Source organism: Ambystoma mexicanum, chromosome 3p (assembly GCF_040938575.1).
Source record: "Ambystoma mexicanum isolate Mex_15411 chromosome 3p, UKY_AmexF1_1, whole genome shotgun sequence".
NCBI lineage: Eukaryota > Metazoa > Chordata > Amphibia > Caudata > Ambystomatidae > Ambystoma > Ambystoma mexicanum.
This window is the reverse complement of record NC_090925.1, coordinates 614,816,939-614,838,256: the sequence shown is the minus strand read 5'-3', so window position 1 is coordinate 614,838,256 and position 21,318 is coordinate 614,816,939. Positions and strand designations below refer to the sequence as shown.

Sequence of the window (21,318 nt, the reverse complement as noted above, 5' to 3'; positions counted from 1 at the left end):
TCAGATGCTTTGGCATTCGATGCTTTGGCATTTGATGCACCGCACACTTATTACACCTGTATTCTCCTGCCTCTTGCCCATGCCGGCTTCCTCATAGCGTGCAGTTCTTTGAACTCCTTTGGTTTTTGCCAATACTTAGTTTCTCATAGCATACCCTACAGGGTATTCTTTTGACTTGCCAATTCAGAAAATACAGTTTGTGGTATCAGCTACTTTCTCCACCTTTCACTCACGAGTGCCCAAAACGTACTTTTACTCTGTTCGGGATTCTAAAGTATTTATGACTTTCATAATGCCTTTCAGTTAATTCGTTATTCAAAAGTACTTAAACTTGCTCTGGTCGGTATTCAAAAAACGTGTAAAGGTGTTCATTTCATTCGGTATTCAAAATAATGTTCATTGCATATTTGCCTTGTTCCCTACCGGTAGCTTCTGCACATTGTGTGATGCTGGATATTCAGGAGCTGCTTTTAGCTCCTAGTCAATACAACCTTATTTCAATTCCGGTAAGTGCCCTTAATTCTATCAAAATAATTTCAGTTGGCCATCCAGGGCAGACCAATTGCAAATGACAGATGCATGATCCTAAACCATGGGGTCTGCAACCTATGACTCTTTATATGTTTTGGATAACAACAACTTCAATCATATTTAGCAGGGATCTAAATTAAGATTGGATAAGGAGCTAAAAGCAGCTCCTGTTAACCAGTGACCTGGAGCTTTCACTGGGTAATGTGAGAAACCAAAGGGTGTCTCATTTACTAGTCCCTGGGGGCGGGATCTCTCTCAGGTGGCCAGGGCACGGCCATCGCCTTTGGATACCGACCCCGGGGTGGACCAGTGCGGGAGGATCACATAGGTGGGGGGGGGGGGATCTACAGGGAGTAGGGGTGAAGCAACCGATGGGGAGACGCAGCATTCCCCCCCATTCCTGTGCTCATACCCCATCCTATTTTTTAGGATCCTCCCACGTGCCAAAGAACAAGTCCCTTTCGACACAAACACTGGGCCAAGGAAGAGGATGACAGAGTAAAGAGGCTAACACTTATTTGTCTCATTGGACATGTCCCGTTAATCGGGTCAGGCAAAGTCAGGCACTTGACCTTAATCATATACATCTGATACCCATTAGCTACCCCACACGGATTAAAGGCGGAACACAGAGACACACTCTGAGCAAGGTGAGACATGAGAAGGAGCAGATCATCTGGGGCGAAGGTGAACCCACTGGAGCATGACAACCTGATTGAGGGACCAGAGTGAAGGGTAGGGAAAACCTGAAGATCCCTGCTTGAGGTTGTTGCCTCAGGGAAACCGTGAAGGATATGTGGAGAAAGCCAAATCCTAGACGAAAAGAGACCTGCATTGTGTTTCAAGGATGCCAGTGACCCTCCCGGGTGAGCGACAGAGCTGGGGAGGTGAGGCCAAGCCTGTGGTATCAACCTTGACTCGTAAATCAAAGCGGCAGAGACAAGAATGGAATGCACACAACCGGTGAGTTTGCGAAAAGACATGAAAGGCCGGCTTGTGTCAAGGAAATATTGAAGCCGCAACGGTATCTCACAATTGAAGGTAGCGCACATGCTGATGAGACGCGAAGGAAAGCAAACCAGTGGTGAACTTTTAAGTTTCCAATAACTGTGAAACCAGTGATACAGAGTAGCAGAGTGGTCCGGTGAAAGGAAATTGCCCATTCGAAAGTCTCCGCAAAATGTTTGATGCTTTGTAGTAAAGCGGCAAAGTGAACAAACTCAAATGTGCAATGGTCAAGATTAACCCTGACGAAAGGGGAAGTTAAAAGGCGATTGCTTTAAGAGGAAGATTTCTTTTGAATTTTTCTAATTGTGGTATGGAACTACCAAATCCAAGGTACACTGAGGAAAATCATAAGGGAAAGCTGAATTAGTTCTGCGGTCGTCTATGGTAAAAGCCTTGCACATTCGAAGGTCTTTCGAAATCAGTGAAAGGTCCTAGCCTGACAGAGGGAGACCGGAAACATGCAATAAGATAGGGGAAGGGAACCCCTAACAAATATGAATAAAGCTTGGGGGAGGGAACCTGTGCAAGTGCTGCGATTACGAGGTCCGGGCCCGGCTGCGGGAGATCTACATTGAATCAGGTACTTTTTTTTCCTTTTTTTTTTTTTAAAGATCCGAGCACAGCAGAGGGAGGCCTACGTGAACTGTTGATGCCTTGAGAGGTCCGAGCCCGATAGAGGGAGACCTACGTGAACTTTTGTTGAACTGTGAAAGAACTTTGAGAAAATTGCAATAAGTGACTAACGTGGACAGTGAAGCGGGCCTCAACAAACGCTTTGAACTGCCTTTTTTTGATAACCTGAGCCAGAGTGTGTCATCCTGTTTACGGGGGGCCGCCTTACTCCGTGCTGTCCAACGTGGGGAGGAGAGCTGACTCAGCCACCTTGATCGGTTACGTTTTAACACGGACTTTCCTTTGCATACACATTCCTCTTTACACACTTTTTGTATAAGATTGGGCAGGCATTAGGTTTTGTTTCTCTACGCCATTTTGATTTGACAAAGAATGACTAAGACAGACTGACTAAGACTGTTTTTTTTATTATTTGATGGTAGAGACTACTCCCATCATAGCTATAGGGCACAGTATGAGTTTCTCCAAACCCCAAGAATGTAACAAATGTTTTAAAACTTGTAACTCTTGTGTCACTGTCATACATGTGATACCATGCCTCCCTTACAGTAACGAGGAGCTAGTACATAGCCTTCAGCAAATCTAACTTCCACATAAAATGCAATCTTAACATTGGGTCCATTATTTATGACCCATATTTAACGATGTGTCCTAAGGCTTACTTAAAGATTGTGTGTTTTGGACAGAGTTAAATGTTTGTTCAGCATCAGTTGGCCTGGGAGCCAAAAGTAGCTCTCGGCAGCTGTTGATGTCAAACTAACCAGGGTCTCCTGGATTACAAGCAAGAGCTGAATAGTTCCCAACTGTTCTCAATTTTTATCCCTGTCTAGCCAGCATAGCCGTGGGTATCGTACTTCCAAAAACACCTGGAGAACTGCAGGTTCTAGACCATTCTCTGAGAGCAATCCTCATCTTTTAAAGGGGCACATTCTACCACTCCCTAGTAAACGTTACTGAGGCGAAAGCCAATTATATTGTTGATACCTAGGATAGCAACTCTGTCAGTTATCTGGTAAGTATTCTGGTAGTGGCAGTCGGATGAGCCTGCAGACAGAATCCTGTGGCTACCCAAAATTAGGATACTCCCCTGTATATGGTTTGATGCTATCAGAATACATTCCATATTAAGTCATGTTTCCTGCTTGTGTAATCAGATCATACACAGACTTTTGCATGGACTACATTGGGGAAACTGGGTCAGAGTGGGTGCATTCTCAGGCACCTTGGTTCATCGGTTTTCTCTACTCTACTTGACCTTTCCATTTTTTGTCTTTCATACCTTCTTCTTACCTTGCTTTTGCCTCGAAACCATGTCTGTACCATCTGCCTTTTCTTTGTAGGCACTTTCATTTCATGTCTTTTGGTGTTCGCTGACCTTTCATTGTTCTTTAGTTCCAGGACTCCTTGGTGTTCTATTTTTCCCCTCTATCACTTCTGTTGGTGCCATGTTTCTTTTCATGCCACCTCCAGTTTCACATACCTTTCCTCTTTTGCCTTTTACCAGTTTCCATAGTACTCACTTCAAATGTGGGTGCAACATCTCACAAAAAGGTCCCTTTGTGGGCTATTTGAATGTATCAAATTAGGGCAGCTGGCCAGTTCTGCTGTTTCCACAGACTGTACCATGCATGTAGAGGGATGAATGCTCACTTGTAGCTTAGTCCGTAGGACATACAGGTTAGTACCACAGTTTGTCATGCTTTTTTTAAATGTATTTTTTTACTTTATTTTATTGAGAGTCATATCAGTTGCAACACAGTACAATTAATTCAACGGTAGTGCAATGCGAGTACAAAATCAGATACATGAAGAAAAAGCAATAGATCATGGCGTGGAGGTTCTAGATGAGTCGCTGTTGGACAACATATCACGAAGATAGCCTCTAAAAAGGTGCCCAAATGTCCCTAGGGCGATTTGTTACAGGTACAGTCCATACGTATTGCTCCTTTTATTCATTGACAAATGTAAGTTCAAGAAGGAAATCAACAATTAGGGGTGCATTCGTGGCTTTCCAACATTTCAATATACATCATTTTGCGACAGCACAGGCAACATTGAACAGACGCCTGGTGGTTTCAGCCACCTTACCAATATCCCCGAACAGATATTTCAAGGGGACAGTGATGCTGGGATTAAAGGGATGGTCTAGTAAAAAATTTTATTTAAAAAATAGATAGGCAACATAAAAAAAAAAATACTAGCATTCTCCGTTTTAAAACTTCCTATGTAAAATTTTGAGCTATTCAAGCTCAAAATTCGCAAAAGCAAGCACATGGGCGCATCCATTTTGTGAAATGGATGCCCTCCTGTGCTGGCTTTTGCGGCACTAGTGAAGGAAAAGCCAGCCAGCTGTAGTAAACAAAGGCTACCGCTGGGTGGCTTTCACTTCATTAGTGCTGTAGGCGGAGGACGGGGACCGGAGACCAGAGCAGGAAAGCTGCAGCTGAATCTCGGTAAGTGCTATTTATTTATTTTTTTAAAATAAGCACTAGCTGCGTTTTTTTTTCTAAGTTTTCCGGGCTGGAAAACCGCAGCTTTAAAAACGTTGTATTTATGTTTGCGGTCGCTTTTGAAGCGACCGCAAAACATAAATACAACGCGGTTGTGTTGGAAAACGCTTCGGTTTTTCTTTCCAAGTTTCTCAGGCTCCTCCGGCTCGGAGGAGCCTGAGAAACTCGGAAAGAAAAACCGCAGCGTTTTCCAACACAACCGCTTTGTTTCTGCCTGAATCTGCTTTACCATTTGGGGCTCTCCGGCTCCCCACGGGCAATGTCTAGGTTCAATTGAGGGGATTTCGTTTATGTGACGGGGAGCCCGAGAGCCCCAAATGGTAATGCAGATTCAGGCAGAAACAACGAGGCATTGCGGAAAACAACTGCGTTGTTTCTGCCTGAATCTGCTTTACCATTTGGGGCTCTCGGGCTCCCCACAGGGAGCAGATTCAGGCAGAAACAACGCGGCATTGCGAAAAACAACCGCGTTGTTTCTACCTGAATCTGCTTTCCCATTTGGGGCTCTCAGGCTCCCCGTTGGGAGCCCGAGAGCCCCAAATGGGAAATCAGCTGCAGGTAGAAACACTACGCGGCATGTAAACATAACCGCGTGTGTTTCTGCCTGCTGTGGCTTTCACTTTGGGTCTCCGGAGCACCGGAGACCCAAAGTGATAGCCACAGCAGGCAGAAACACACGCGGTTGTGTTGGAAAACGCTGCAGTTTCTCTTTCCAAGTTTCTCAGGCTCCTCCGAGCCGGAGGAGCCTGAGAAACTTGGAAAGAAAAAACGCAGCGTTTTCCAACACAATAAGGTTGTATTTATGTTTGCGGTCGCTTCAAAAGCGACCGCAAACATAAATACAACGTTTTTAAAGCTGCGGTTTTATTTCTAAGTTTTCCGGGCTCCTCCAGCCCGGAAAACTTAGAAAAAAAAACGCAGCTAGTGCTTATTTTTTTAAAAAAAATAAATAGCACTTACCGAGATTCAGCTGCAGCTTTCCTGCTCTGGTCTCCGGTCCCGTCCTCCGCCTACAGCACTAATAAAGGGAAAGCCACCCAGCGGTAGCCTTTGTTTACTACAGCTGGCTGGCTTTTCCTTCATTAGTGCCGCAAAAGCAAAAGCCAGCACAGGAGGGCCTCCATTTCACAAAATGGATGCGCCCATGTGCTTGCTTTTGTGAATTTTGAGCTTGAATAGCTCAAAATTTTACATAGGAAGTTTTAAAACGGAGAATGCTAGTATTTTTTTTTATGTTGCCCATCTATTTTTTAAATAACATTTTTTACTAGACCATCCCTTTAATGTTATTTTCTCAAGGATCTCTGTCCCCAGATTAGAGGGCATGCCCAGTACATGTGGAAAGCATTTGCGTTTGGTTCACCACATTTCAGACATTCCCCGGAGCAGGCCGCCGCAAACTTGGCTATCTTGGCAGGGGTATGGTGGAGTCGATTAAGAATCTTGAATTGGATCAGGCATAGGCTAGCATTTAAAGACACAGACTTTGTCAACTGGCAACATCTGAGCCATTGTTCTTCTCCCAATGCCACTCCCAGGTCAGCCTCCCATTTAGTTTTTACGGTGTTCAAGAATTTGGAATGTGCCTGTACCAAGGTATACAAATTGAAGATCCCCTTCTTTACCCCATTCTCAGCTGTTATTGCACATATACACTCATGCGTAGGGGGCTCTGTAGGAAATGACGGCCATCTCACCGTGAATGCAGCGTCCATGCGGTGATACTGGAGCAGTTTTAGCTGCCCACCTCCGACAGTGTTTACGAAATCTGTAAAACTTTATATAACTAAACACCAAGATCATTGGAACCGGGTGTTTTCCCGGAAGCTAAGGCCTTGATGGCACTCGTTATCTCCTCCAGGGAAATCGGCAGGTCCAACATGGATCTGACTTCGGGTGAGAGAACAGGAAGCTCAAGTCCATGTAGATTTCTTCGGCAAATCTCTCGTCGTGATTAGAGCATAGTTCTGCATATAACTGTAAATGTGGCATTTATGTCTCCTTCCTGGTTTACCACCTCGCCCTATGTAGTTTGAATACTAGCAATAGAATTGATAGCTTTCCGCATATTGGCCAGGGACTTGCCCAATTTGTTGCCCTCACCGTACCTGCAGGCCCTTGCAGGGGTAGCCATATATTGCACCTCTCTATCAGCCAATTTATGGCATTCACTCAGTAGTACATGAATGTCTGCAAGGGTATCTTTATTGTGTGTGACACTATAATTATGTCCAAGTTTCAACAGCTAGGACTCTGCCTGGCTCAACTCTTTTCTTACTGATTTAAGTAGCCTGGTGGTCTTGGACAGAAGGATACCACAAAGCCATACCTTGAATGTTTCCCATAGCGTTGCATAGGAGCGGACAGAGCTCTCATTGATTTCAAAGAACTCCTATCTCAATATATAGGGATTCACACATAACAGGATCATTGAGGATAGCAGAGGGCATCCTCCAGCGCTTGGCTCGTCGGGGGGACATTACGGAGTTCAAGGCATAGGGAGATCGGACAATGGTCCGAGAGTGTACGTGGGTGAATGTCGCATGCCGACACCGCATTGGAAAGCGAGGAGACAGTAATCAATCCGAGACTCAGAGTCATGGACCGTGGAATAGTATATGTATTGTTTGTCTGTCGGGTGTAGCATACGCCAGGCATCCATCAAAGGTGTCTGCAGCAATATCTGTTGTAAGGTGGTGGCAGCCTTCGTGAGCGTGCAGGGCGGGGGGCAGTGGACGATCTGTCCTGTATGGTGTCAAGGATTGTGTTGAAATCCCCACCCCAGAGTACTAAAGTCTCATTCAGCGGGACAAGCATGTCTAACACAGCCCGGTAGAAGCCAGGGTCGTCAACATTCTGTCCGTATATATTGAACAGGACCACGGAGTGGCCAATCAAATCCTCACACACCAACACAAACCTCCCCAAAAGGGACAATTTTACAATTCAAACATCGGAAGCCTAGCGACGGATAAATAAGGGTAAGGACCCTCTAGACTGTGAAGAATATTGTGTATAGTATAAAAGTGGGCCCCAACATGTGATGAAGTTAGCATTAACTTTCTTTAATGCATGCATTTTCTGGAGCATCAATATCTGCGGGTTGTGTCTTGACACATATGCTGCCACTTTTCTGGCCTTATCCGGGTTATTGAGACCCCGTACAGAGAGCAGCCGAACTGTCAGCCCGCTACCTGTATGAGTTTTATGTGCCATTCGTAATCGCGGTGTTTATCATAAGTTTCATATGTATAATCCAGTTCAATACTGTTTGAAGCGACAGGACTCTCCATTTTCAAACTTTTAACATCCCCAACTTGGACCTGTCCACTATCAGGGGCCGAACATTGCAAACCCTGCGCCCCCACCATCCCCACCCCCACCATCAACCCCAACAAGATGATGACTTTCGCCCTTAAACTTGTGGAACTTTCCGGGGGTGCGTATACCGTCTTTCGCACCTGCCTCAGCTGGATGCTACCGATATGGCACAACCTTACTGTTTAGTTCAGTGCCAACCAGAAACCTCACCCTCTGACACATTTAAAGGATATTACAGTCAGCAACATTCAATCTGCCGGGTCCCTCCTCTCTGCTTCGGGGCGAGGGGATCTATTCTCGTCCGCTCCTTGGTCATGTGGTGGCAGTGGGATTGAGACTTTGATGCAATCCACTGCGGTCGACGGATTTTCAAAAAAGTAAGCTCTGCCGCCGTGCTGTATCCATAGCTTTGCCGGGAGATTAGTGCATATGGGACGTGTCGTAATCCGAGCTGCCTTTTAGCCTGCTCGTAGGATCGCCTCTGTGCCTGTACCCCTCCCGCAAAATCACGGTAGATATGGATTTGTCTCCTTCGCGGTTTAAGGGCCCCATTTATCTTGTCATTCGAAGGACCGCATCCCTGTCTCTGTAGTGGAGTAGCTTGGCGATGATGGTACGAGGAGGAGCTCTGGGTTTAGGCGCCAGGGCCAATGTGCAGTGGGCCCTCTCCACAAGGAAATGGTCTGAGAATGACATAGCCCCAAAGAGGGATTTCAGTAGGGCCTCAATGTCTATCTCTGTTTCTCTTGGACCTGGATTCCAGGTCGTCACATTTGCCTTGCATCGTGGCAACTTCACCCTTTAGTAGACTGATGTCGCGGCTGTGTTGGCCGCCCGGGTTTTTTCCTTATTCAGGCGCGCCTTGTGACCCAATTGTGGAAACAATGTCATACAGTTTTACGTTAACAGCAAGAAATCCACTGTGCATGGTGGCGAGGAGTTGATTTTCCCTAGAAATATTAGTGGACATTGTCGCAGGATGCCCGGTTGCGAGTGCCATGACGGTCGGGGCTGGAGTGTTCGTAAACGAGTCCGTCGTGTCTTTCTTCCTGGCACCAGAGCCCTTTGTCATTGTCAAAGGATTGTTATATCCGTGCCGTCCTGTACAGTGCGCAGTGGGATGGATCAAGTTATGTTCTGGTTAAAATGCACCCAGTGGTAGAATGCACAGCGTGGGGAGGTTACTCGTACGTTGTCGCCCTGTTGGAATCTTTGCTTGTCGTTTCTGGCTTGTGATCGTTAGGGCAGCTCCCTTCTGCTTTGGCCACCTCCCAGCGCAGTTGAGCAGTAGGCACAGAGTCGTCAAGGCACAGGAGCGCAGTGCTGAAGTGGCGTCTTATGTATGTCCCAGGACCAAAGCTGTCAGTCTGGTATCTACGATGTCAACTACAGGATGAATCGACTTAATCAAGCACCATGTCTGTATCCCTGCGTGTGCGAGTTCAGGGCGTGGTTCGCAATGTGTTCAGGCAATGGTCTCAATAGTTTGAAGAGCCATTTGTCGGCCAGCAAGTATGCGTCTATCAAATATATTTTTGTGTTTCGGTCGCAGTATCCCTCAATCTGCTACCCGCTGACTCCGGCATATTGCCTGTGAAGATCAGGATTGTAGCATGTAGGTGAGTCAAAATCGGGCACCACTCTATTCTGTAGCGTGCCTCCACTGCTGCACACTGTATATAAGGATGGATTGTACTCTCCCACGCCAGGTAGTATTAACTGCGTCTTCCGGTCTCAGGGGCTCGACACAATTTCCTCTGTACGAATTGTTACTGGGGTCCAAATAATTTCACTTGTGCACAGTGTTCACAACAGAATGGGAACACCTTAGCTAGGGTTTGCCACAACAGGTATATTTTCCTGCCCAGTCTTAGATTTCCAGCATACTTTACAGTCTGAATTGGCATGGCCTGTGCCCCCACCTGTCTCTGGGATCCTTGCCCTCAGTGTTGCTGCAGTCGCCAGACGCACAGCACCAGACAAAATGAAAGGTCTGCAAACTAATGCAGGGTAGTGTTCAAATGGGTTGTGATCTCCCACATCCTTGCGTTTATTATGTACCTTGCAGGGCTGCTTACCAGGGACAAGCAGCACTGCTCTCCATATCCACGTGTGTGTTAGAGCTGCCAGGTGATTTTCTCAGTCTTTAGGGACGGTCTGGAGCGTAGATGACGTTATAGCTGAGGCTTTTCCAATAGGGGAGTGTGGCAGGAATCCATACGAGATTCAGCTCGGTCCCTTCCGACGGTCAACTTTGCACGCGATTGCCGCCAGATGCCTGGTGGGTTGTGCAGACAGGGCCCAGAGGGGGTCACAGATACTATATCAGGCTGGGGATCACTCCTTACTAGTGTATGCGGTTTCCACATGGGAGTTGTGGACGGGTAATCCTGTCTTCTTGTTTCCTCCTCGCTCACAGGCGTTGACCGTGTTGCTGTTCGCCTGTGAAGATCGAGTGGTAGACGTGGAGTTGTTCCTGGGCTACAAACGGGTTCCCGGTATCCACTTCTCACCCGGATTAGGAAGTATCAGTAAGTTAGAGCCCAGAGTGTGCAGGATATGAAGGATGTCCTCAGCACGGTGCCATGAAATGCCTTAAGTCGTTTCCTGCTCGGATTGCGTTCTCCCTTATCCTGGGTTATTATGGCCGACTCGTCGAACAGTTAGTATTAAATCCTCCTTTAGTCTCAGGAAGGCAGTCCCTCTAATGCAGCTAGATCTACCACACAAGCTGTACAGGCGGGAGCTGTGGCTCGGGTCAGGACTTCAGGCCGCTGTTGCCAGTGAGGTTTATGGTAACGGCGGAGCGGGCAGTGTGGTCTCTACTACGTGGCCGGTCTCACATTAAATATTCATTATTGCCTGCTCCACGTACATGGGTGAGGGCGTGTGACAAGGATCAGTTAGCGTCCCTTTCTTTGTTGTACTCACGGGTCCCTGCAAGGATATGATCGTCGGGTGTACTGCCCCTCGCCGTGTCTCCAGAGATATGGCCGCACTCCGGGCAAGAGGGATTGGGCAGTATATAGCAGGCGCCGAGCCCAGGATGCCCTCGTCGCAATGGTCACTGCCGCCCACCAGATTCCGCTCTGTATCAGCGTCGGTGTAGGATATGCCACAGTCGGGAAGCCAGTAACTATCCGTGGGCTCCAAGGGTCGAGATACGCCAGTATATCTGCGTGGAATCCTAACGCACCTCCTGCCGCGTGGGCCTCACGCATCGACATCCACCTCGATGCGAGGCACACACAGTGCTGCAGTGTTGTAGGTTCGGCCAGTCAGTGTCACACAGGAAGTATATGTCCCATCGCAGTGGGCGGCAAAGGTGTCGGCTCAGAGCACAGCCAAGCAATGGTGCACGGGTTAAGCTACTCCTCCCTCACACCCCGCGCCCTCAGTTTGTCATGCTTAAAATTTAACTTTCAATCCATTCTTTGTTTATACTTTTTTTAATCTGTATTTTTAAGTAAAGAAAAAGTGCTGGAAAAGACAAACAGATTTCAAATCACCATCAACCGAATACCATGTTCCATTGCCCTGTGCCACAAAATGCAGCAATTAAGCAAACTTCAGTTACAATTGTTAATACAGAAACAGTACAACTTTGCAACCCTCTCCAACAGGAAAAGGAGAGAACTTAGATGGTGGTGGCAGGAGAGACAAGGACAAGTAGAGAAAAAACAAGTTAAACTCTGTGAGGACTCACCCTACTGATGTCTTAACAATCTAGGCTGCATTACACTAACTATCCGTGTCCACTTAACAGCATATGTAATCACACTTTAACTTCTCCCTTGGATCTATACCTCCTTATGCCAAAAGGTTAGAGTGTGTTCAGTCTGCATCCCAAGTCCACCTAACCCACTATGGAGAGATTGCACAGAAAGTTCACCTGCACTATAATACATGCTCTTTTGTGTTAACAGAATCTAAAGGTTATTGGTAGCATCACTTACATTTAACTGTCCCAGCAGGTACATCCATCGCTGACAGATCTCCAAAGACCATCTTCTGATTTACAATAACAAGTGAATCATCCTCATATCAACTACAATCAAGGAAAACTCCAACAAAACAACACTGGTTCATTGACTGTGCCATTCCCTCCAGGTTTTGGGGTGCTCCAAAATGCGTTCCAATGTACTGTGTATTGCCTCCAATCTTTAATTCTTTTTTTATTACTAGCAGAAGTACTTGTTCTCCAAACAGGTTCTGTTGACAGACATGGTAACACTGATCCTGTAGGTCGATGTTCCAATTCGCTTCTTGCTTGATATGCTTTGTGCCCCGAGGTACACTGCACTGAGAGTGGGTGCGTGTGGCTGGCTGACATACCCCAGAGCAGATGTGGTGGGAGGCAAGAGTTGGTGCGTTGCTGCATACTGGGACCTTCTGTGCTCTCTCCCCACCTGTCGCCTCACCCTGGCGTGTTGCAGTGTGTTTGCGATGCAAATATCTTAGAAACCATGCATCCTAGGGACCTGGAGTTTTGTTCCTCGTGTTGGGACTGGTCCTTCTACGACCACATTGATGTTTTGCCGATTTCAGGCAACTGTCCCATGTGTGAAGGTGCTGAAATCTGGGGAAAGGGGTGGGGTGTCCAAATGTCATGCAGCTAGTAATGTCAGGAGGGTCCCAACCATTAACTATGCAAAATGTGGTGCAGATTGGTGAAACGGTGTGGCATTGTATAAGGAACAATGGTTTGCCATAAACATTTTGACTTTTATGTATGGAGATTTCAGATGCTTGGATTATTACAAACCTTTCATCTCATTAAACGTGTTAACATGTTAACCAATTTCAAATTCCAATACAAAAATACATCATAAAAGTACAAAAAATAGCAGACATTCCTCTTAGGAAATAACCATAGTTAAAATGCAAGACTCTCCACAAAATTACAGTCTAGTTCGTTTCAAGTATATTCTTAACTCTTCTATGGGTACATTCTATGGGAGAGAAAACGTCTTAATAAAGAACTTCCCATTTCTTTCTTAAAATGTTTGGTGGACTGTGCCTCTCTAAAAATTGCTTCTAATAATCTTATTATGCTAAAAACCAAAGTGGAGTTTTCTCCCGTTAAGGTGAAAGACCACACTTCCTCTGCAGATAAACTATGCGCCATTGATACTATCTTTCTAATATGGGAGTTCTCAATTCTGTCAGTTCTGTGCAAAAGAACAAAATATGTTTCAACGTTTCAATCCCCCGTTCCTCTTACACCATCTACAAGAAGCGTCTTTTTCCCCCCTTTCATTCGGGAAACTAGGATTTCTTTCATAGGGAACAGGTTCATTCGAAGTCACATTAACTGAGTACAGAAATAGCTGCTTCGGAATTTTACGAAATTTCTTGGAACGATATTGCAAGTCCTCGCCTCAGTGTAAGGTGATAGAATAGTTTGGATCTTCCTGTGCTTTAATCCAGTCCCTTCGCCACAACTTCCCCTTTATAACCTCTGGATTTGTCACTAGTACCACCTATGAATGACCTCAATAAATATTTGCAAGGCTGCTTCCACTGCTCTAAGATCCACTAACTGCCTTTATCAGACTGGCCTTTAAGTATGTCACTACTGGGGTATTGTTTGTTACACATTTCCAACATAGGAACAAAGTCTTACAGACCACCATGGTGTAAAGGGATAACAGTCCCAATTCCTGCCTAATCACTGCTGCTGGTACCCCATTTGGAAGCCTCAAAACTGTTCAGCAGGAAATGCTGCTCACCATAGGACCACAATTCTGACAGCTGCAGTATCTGTGCTATTTGACTCATCAGCTCTAAAACGCACAGATTTGCTAGGTTGGCACTGTCATGTTTCTGGTATCCAATGACTTAACATGGATTCAGAGTAGGGGCCTCTGTAATTCCTGCCTCTGTCGTTTATCCACAACCAGCTAATGCTAGGTTACCCAAAGACCACAGGGTCCCTGTGAAAAAAATCCTACTTAGTACAGCTTCCAGATGGGCCTTCCACTGACTAACTGCCATTTTTGCCACTCCACAGCCATGGCTACCAATGCACCCAGTCTGCCAGCCTCACCAACACACCAGTAGATCTACAAAAAAAGTGAATATACCCCAGCATAGTTACAAAGGAGCATGGGAGCCCCTCTACTGAGAACGAACATGGGTCAAATAGCAGGTTCTATGGAATTTTTTCCCCTCAGGAGGGTCTACAACCACGTTTTAGCTCACTGCAACCTTCACACAGGAGAAATATACATTTGCTTTGAAGTCTTTGTCCCACCCACAAGGGCAGTCCACCACCTAAATGCTAGGCAAATCTCCTCTGAACAAGAGTACCATCAGCAACCCCAGACACGTGCTGTCGGCCTAGTAGGGCCTCATCAGTGAGGTGAAGCTGAGCCTCTCTAAGACACAGCATAGATTGAATGTGTGAAGCTGGTACCCCTATATTTCAACCCAATACAATTGTTCTGCAAAAAATCTTAATACAAATAGTCTTGACGATTATATTGTGTCTGCCATTATCCGGGTATGCAAACTACCAGGGAAAATAATCAAATAAAATACAGAAGAGAAAACGCCTCAGTAATGGTGATCACCCTAGTAGATTAACTACTGCAATTTAAAGCCTATTAATGTATTCACAATATTCTATGAAAGTAAACCCTGTACAAAGAATCCAAAATTCAGAAAAAAGTCAGCGTGACAATTTTGAATGGCAATCTGTGTAACCTCTGGAGAAACAGAGACTGTAGCCAGTGCATTTAAGACTGTTCAGTCCATCTTCAGGGCTATCTCTACAAATGATACAAAATATCAACAAATCAAAAAATTGCTTAAATCAAACACTAAACAAAACTAGAAGTAAAAAATCAAATTATACACAACTCTCGCTGTATGTAAAACAGACTTGGTATATATGGTCTGTCACATTCAACATAAAATATAATTCATACCAGCTCAACCTGCCATACCTGTCGCCATAAACAAATCTATTAAAAAATGTTTCAGTAAAAATTCTATCAAAAAAGTCACATATACATTTCCAAAACAATAAGGTTTTGCTACAATAGCATCTTCTTCATCAGCTGTTAAATCCTACCTGTCTGCCACCATATGTGTACACTCCTCATGTAAAGTTTCTGTTATATGTACAAAGCAAAAAGTAAAAAACGTGTTCCCTTCTGCACATAAGACTCAATGTATCTCACACGTCACATTAGTAATGAAAGTTTCACTATCTTGGTTACAAGATGCCAAAATTAACATTCTTCCAGCAACGGTTATCTTGGATCTTAAAAGAAAAATATCTATTTATAGCCACGATTCTAAACTAAGGAATCAGCCCCCATTACCACAAGTGCAAGAGAGAGCATGTTCTCATGTCATTTCACTCACCTCTCAAAATTCTCCTATGTGCACTTATAAGAACAAGCAGTTAGCAACAAACAGAAGTGCCATACTGCCGACTTGTTTTTAACTATAAGGGGCTGGGCAAAATGGTTGCGTGCGTGATGTCACAAACGCAATGACGTCATCACGACCGGCGCTCTGTTAGCATAAGTAAATAATCAAATAAATGCAGTAAATTTAAACCAACTAACCAGTATTGACACCTCCTACATATAATACAATTCTAACACTTTTGTCTGCACATCCATGTTATAATGTGTGAGTAGCTAGAACAGAAAAACTTTGTTTAAATGTATACATTTGTTTTCTTGCCCCATACCCGTATTGCACAATGATGGCCAGTCTCTTTCTGTTTGTCCCAAAGGACTACCATCCCCCAGAAGGCCTTGCGGTGGATCAGAGATTGAGCAACCCAAATCTTCTTAACACTTCTGGTTATAGTTAAGGGGAGCCTTTAGCTTGCAACCAACAGCTACCAGGAGCTACTTCGGACTCCCAAGGCACAAGTGGTGTCATACAAACATAACTATGTGATATAAACTGAAAAGGTTTGTAAATGTGTCTAAAAAGATTAAATGACACACCTAAGGGACATTTAAAACACATTGGATAGTTTAGAAAAAGGTCAATTACATCTTCCAAGTCCGATTTTTGATGCACACTATTTACTCGGCCCTGGTTCCTGAGTGAGTCAGCTAATGGAGGTGGAAGGAAGAGTATAAAAAGGGCATCGGCAACATGAAGGTGTGGGCGAGGTCAAGAAAGGAGAAGGCAAGCCGAGGAAGAATTGTGCAGAGAGTGTGCAAGGTTAGACAAGTGAGAAAGTGGTATTTGAGGGCGAGTGTGGTGGGAGAAAGTAGAGCAGTGCTCAGGGAGGAGGAGTGGAGCAGTGCTGAGGGGAAAAGTGAAGCAGTGCCGAGGGCGGGGCAGGGAAAAGTGAAGCAGTGTCAAGGGTGGGCATTCTGGAGCAGGGTGGGAAGGTGGAGCAGTGCCAATGGTGTGGGAAGTGATGCAGTACATGGGGTGGTGGGTGTGTGGAGCAGGGCTGAGAGGGGGGACGATGCAGGTAGGTAAGCGGAGCAGGACCGAGGGTGTGGGGGTGGCAGTGGAGCAGGGCCGATGGGGGGGCGTGGAGGAGTGCAGCAGGGCCGAGAAGGGGGTGTATTGTGGAGCACAGCCAATGGGGGTGGTGGAGCTTAGCCAATGGGGGTTTGGGAGGAGTGGAGCAGGGCAGCAGGGAAGAAAGTGGGAGGGGGTGAGTGTGGCAGTGGAGCAGGGCCAAAAGGGGGTGGGAGCATGGGGCTGCGGTACAGGGCCAAGAAAGTGGGCATTGTGGAGCAGGACCGAGGGGGTGGGTGGGCGGAAGTGGAGAAGGGCAGGGGGGGGGGGAGTAGAGAAGAGCAGAGGTGGCGACGCAGGGAGGAAAGTGGAGCAGGGCTGAGGGGGGAGGAAGTAAAGCAGTGCCAGAGAAGGAGTGGTGGTGAGTGGAGCAGGGCCGGAGGGGGTGAGCACAGCAGGGCCTAGTGTGGGGTGGTAATGGAGCAAAGTAGAATAGTGTGGAAGAGGGGGGAGCGAGTGGAGCAGGGTCGCGATGGGGGGGGGGCATGGAGTAGGGCAGACAAGCGGAGCAGGGCTGAGGGTGGGTGGTAATGGAGCCGACCCAAAGGGGGGTGGACAGGGGAGTGGAGCAGGTGCTTGGCACCCCCACCAGTCCTCTTTGCACTTGCACCCCATCCCCCTCGTTGCACATCTGAATAAATCCAAGAGAGCTTCTCTCTCTGCACTTATCCCGGTTTCTACCGACTGGGTGCACTTGGATTCTCCCCCCCCCCCCTTGACCGTCTTGCACGATCTGAATGCATCTCTGCCTGAAGATTGTCTGTTCTCCCTTGTCTTCACCCCTTAAATGTGCACTTGAAAAAACCACATAATCGCCATCAGGCCTATTTGTTGTATCTCAACTGTTAAATGTATCATTTTCACTTATTCTGCCTCTGCAGACCGGTATCGTCTCAGAATTTCAAGGGCTCTGAGAGACTCGTTTTTTCCCTGTGTTCCCACCCTCCTTGAGCGCTTTGAAACACTGCCTGTGTATAGGTCTTTATAAATAAACATTACCATTGCTGTTGCCTTATTCTTTGCAGTTGCCACTTGCTGGTTACACTACCACTATTTGTTGCCTTTGTTATTGATTCATGTTTTATTTACTTAATTTTTGCTCAGCCCTTTCCACCTCTCCCCTCCTCCTATGCATTTCTCTCTCTCCCTCGCGCATTCTCAATGTCACTGGGCCTAGTAAGATCATTGTTTTTGTTCTCCCTTGTTCCCCTCCCTTGCCTCATCGGGCTCTGAAACACTTGTGTACGAGCGCGATACAAATAAAATATCAATATCCATTACCAGGGGAGAGTGGTAGTAGAGTGAAGGGAAGGAATAGAAAGAGAAACGAGACACAGAAGGTAACAACGAGAGAAGAGACGAAGGAAAGTGGAAGGAAGGAGGCGAGGGGAAAGGAGAGGAAGAATAGATCATGGTAAGATGTACAAAGGGATGTAAGGAAAGGAGCAAGTGAGATTGGGGTGTATGGAAGACATCTGCTTGTAGTAATCATATTATTGGAGGTGTAGGGTAGGATGTCATCTAGACTGTTCCCAGGGAAGACAGAAATAAATGATGTACGCTACTGGGTAGGGCATGTTTTGAGGCCTACTCAGAATGTTGACAGATACGTTTTATCATGAACAGTAATTTTGTTATTATGCTTGAAAACTAGACCCATTGCGTGTTCTATAGGATTTAATCTTTCAAGATCTGGTTACCAAATTCCCTGCAGGATATGTTACCTGAAGGGAATATCTTTATACATTTTTTTTTTAAAGCATGCTTAAACAAGTGTTGCAGGTTTCAACACCGTCAGGAATGTCTACACTCACCAAGTCCCTGAAGAACCTTATGCGAGGCCATCATGCTAAGTTTATAAAGAATTGGCAAGGACATTGGGCTTGAAATGGATTTCGTTGTAAGTGTCTTTGTCAAGGTGCTGGAGTAAAGAATGAGTGAGATCCCCGTTGATGTTTGTGGAAATACAAGGCAGGAAAAGCAAAAGTAAAAAAACAAATAAAGCATGTTCAGTGAAAGCAAAAGAAAAAAAGACCTACCACCATGCCACTTTCATCTGAGCTCTGTCCCACTCCAGAGTCCACGTGCATGCCATCTTCTTGTAGCCCACGAACGTTGGCAACATCGCTGCTGTCTGCCGACATGGCCTCTGAAGACTCCACTTCGACACCACTTTCAGAGGGATCATCATGTGTCATGTAAGGGCCAGCATCACTGCTGCTCTGGACTTCATTCTCCTCCATCTCCATCCTGCACAGTCAGATTGCCTTGACCTTTGGCAAACATCCAGCTTCACTGAGCTGTGGGAAGCGAACATGTGAAATCAGTGTTCGGCAGCAGCCAGCATGTAGAATGGATAGGTGTTTTGTGGCACCTTAGAACAGGGACAGCAGATGCATTTCTTGGTCCACTTAAGAGTCACCTCCCTTTATAAGGTGCCAAAGACAGAAAACGACTGCTACCAAAAGGGGTCGCCTTCTCCAGATATTGATAGCGACATGAGAGAGATGGTCTGTCCTCAAAACCAAGTCACTAGCGACTCACAAACATGAATGCCCATGTTTCAGGCTAGCGACTAAACTAATTAGAGGAAAGGCCATAGTAACGTGTCATCACGTGACTTAAACTTCACGTGCCATCTAACGTACGTCTTACAGTATTGCGTGATCTAGCTACTTCACTGTAAGTTCTATACAGCCTATACCCTTCACGTACTTATTGAGTGGGAAGCGAAGGTGTCTCATGCGGTATCGGAGAGACAGAGGTGGTTTTCAGCGAAAGTTCCAGGTAGATTTGTTTAAAAGCAGGTTACATTAGGGTTTTAGCATAAAAACCGGAACTCAATGTACGGCCTTGTAGAAAATACACCACGCCTAGTGATGCACATTAAAGTTGTTAGGCACGTTAAATGCCGCCTCAGTACTTTGCTGCCGTTGCTCTTTAGTTAAATAGAATTGCGCGGTCTCCAAAATGTGCATAATTTACATCCATCCACCTCACGAAAAGGACAAAATGCTCTGTGGACTGTGAAACAAACACATTTTACTTTTATTTAGCTTTTTATAATAGCGTTTAATAGTATATATAACTATTTTCTGACCACAAGGCATCTATGTTTTTTTTTAAGATAAGGCAGCAAGGCACTGCTATTTTTTTATTCTGAGCTGCAAAGTCTGCAAACTTTAAGAGGTGAACGCTTTGTGATTGCTTGGCAGTAGCAGACTGAAATGAAGCTGCAGACTACTAATATACAGGTAGGTCTCTTTATTAAATAAAGGGGAGCTCCCCAGAGCCTTACACGGTACTGACCGTTTCCTCTTCCACTCTCTAACCGTCGTCGCGGTCACGCGGCTCCCACTCTATACACGGACAAAGAGCGCGCGTGACTGCCGCGAGGTACACAGAGATTCCTTACACATCTTTTCCCCATAACAGAACAAGTAACACATCACTTATAGAGAATTATTTAAAAGATACTCTAACTAATGAAAATAACAATTTATATAGTGGAAAATTTCTCACATCAAAAATTAAAATCTCAATATTCTTATACTAACAAAACTTAGATCCAACATGTCTCTTTGTATTTGGTTCACAACAAGTTAATATTTATAGTCTTTAAAGATTTCATATTTCTCAAGTTTCATAGTCTCTCATCCACACCGGCTTTGATCTAGACCTATGTGAACATTCTTCATCCATTTCTCCTCCGTCATCTATTTTCTTATTTCCATTTACTGCTTCTCCTCCCTTCCTTTCCTTTTCTGTCTTATTACTCCCACTGACACTCCTTTCTTTCACTTGCTCATCCATTCTACTCACTTTCACGTCCCCCACTCTTGCCAATCTACCTTTAGACCAAACTTCTCCTCCTTCCATAATGACAACATTACTTTTTACAGCACATATTTTCTTTGGTCCCAAGAACTTACTCTCTACACATTTGTTTACCAGTCTAGGATTTTTAACATACACCATCTCTCCAATCTTCCATTCTTGATCTTTCACCCTCATTCTGTCATCAAACACTTTCTTATTCTTTTCTTGACTCAACGTAATAAGTTTCATAATGCGATCCCGATCAACATTTACCACCTTGGCCATTCCAAGCCATCCTGGACAGAGTCTTGTCCCAGGTTCTCTACCTTTCATGGATACAAATGGAGACACACCAGTTACAGAGTGTGGTGTAGTGACATAATTCCACGTTAACATCTTTAACATCTCCCTCCATGGTTGTCCCGATTTCATGGCCATCTGCAGACCCCCTTTTATGTATCTGTTGACCCTTTCAACAAGACCATTCGCCTTGGGGTTATACAATGCAGTTCTCGTGTGTTTTATGCTATAGCTTTCCAGAAATTTTTTCATAGCCACAGATACAAATTGTACCCCATTGTCAGACACAATTTCAACCGGTACTCCTTCTTTCAGGAAAACTTTCTCCAAGAACTTAATTAACTCATTAGCCGTGACTTCTTTCACCGCTTCCCACTCAAACCATTTCGAATGAAAGTCAACTAGAACAAATAGAAACTTCAAACCATCTTCCAGACCTGCTACTGGACCCATTATGTCCACCGCCAACTTTCTCCAAGGTTGGTCTGGTATTGCATTAGGTATTAGTGGAGCTTCTCTTACCACCCTGCACTTATCACTAGTTTGACAAATCATGCATTCCTCACACACCTTTCTGCACACCTATCAATTCCCGGCCACCAATCATTTTGTCTCAACTTCCTTTTCATTGCAGCTTCTCCCGGATGTCCCTGATGAGCCAGCCTAACCAACACCGACCTGAGAGTTT

At 45.4% G+C, this 21,318-nt stretch overlaps 1 protein-coding gene across 3 annotated transcripts in view; it reads right to left on the bottom strand.

The window, feature by feature from the left end:
- Positions 1-19,101, bottom strand: part of ZNF335 (zinc finger protein 335) — a 1,126,934-nt gene extending 1,107,833 nt beyond the window's left edge. For 2 of the 3 annotated variants that reach the window (XM_069651371.1, XM_069651372.1), the window contains exon 1: positions 18,551-19,101. In XM_069651371.1, the coding sequence (XP_069507472.1) occupies positions 18,551-18,760 (210 nt within the window). In that variant the 5' untranslated portion in view covers positions 18,761-19,101. The remainder of the gene's footprint in view (positions 1-18,550) is intronic. The other variant, XM_069651373.1, reaches the window with a different exon arrangement.
- Positions 19,102-21,318: the final 2,217 nt, after the last annotated feature.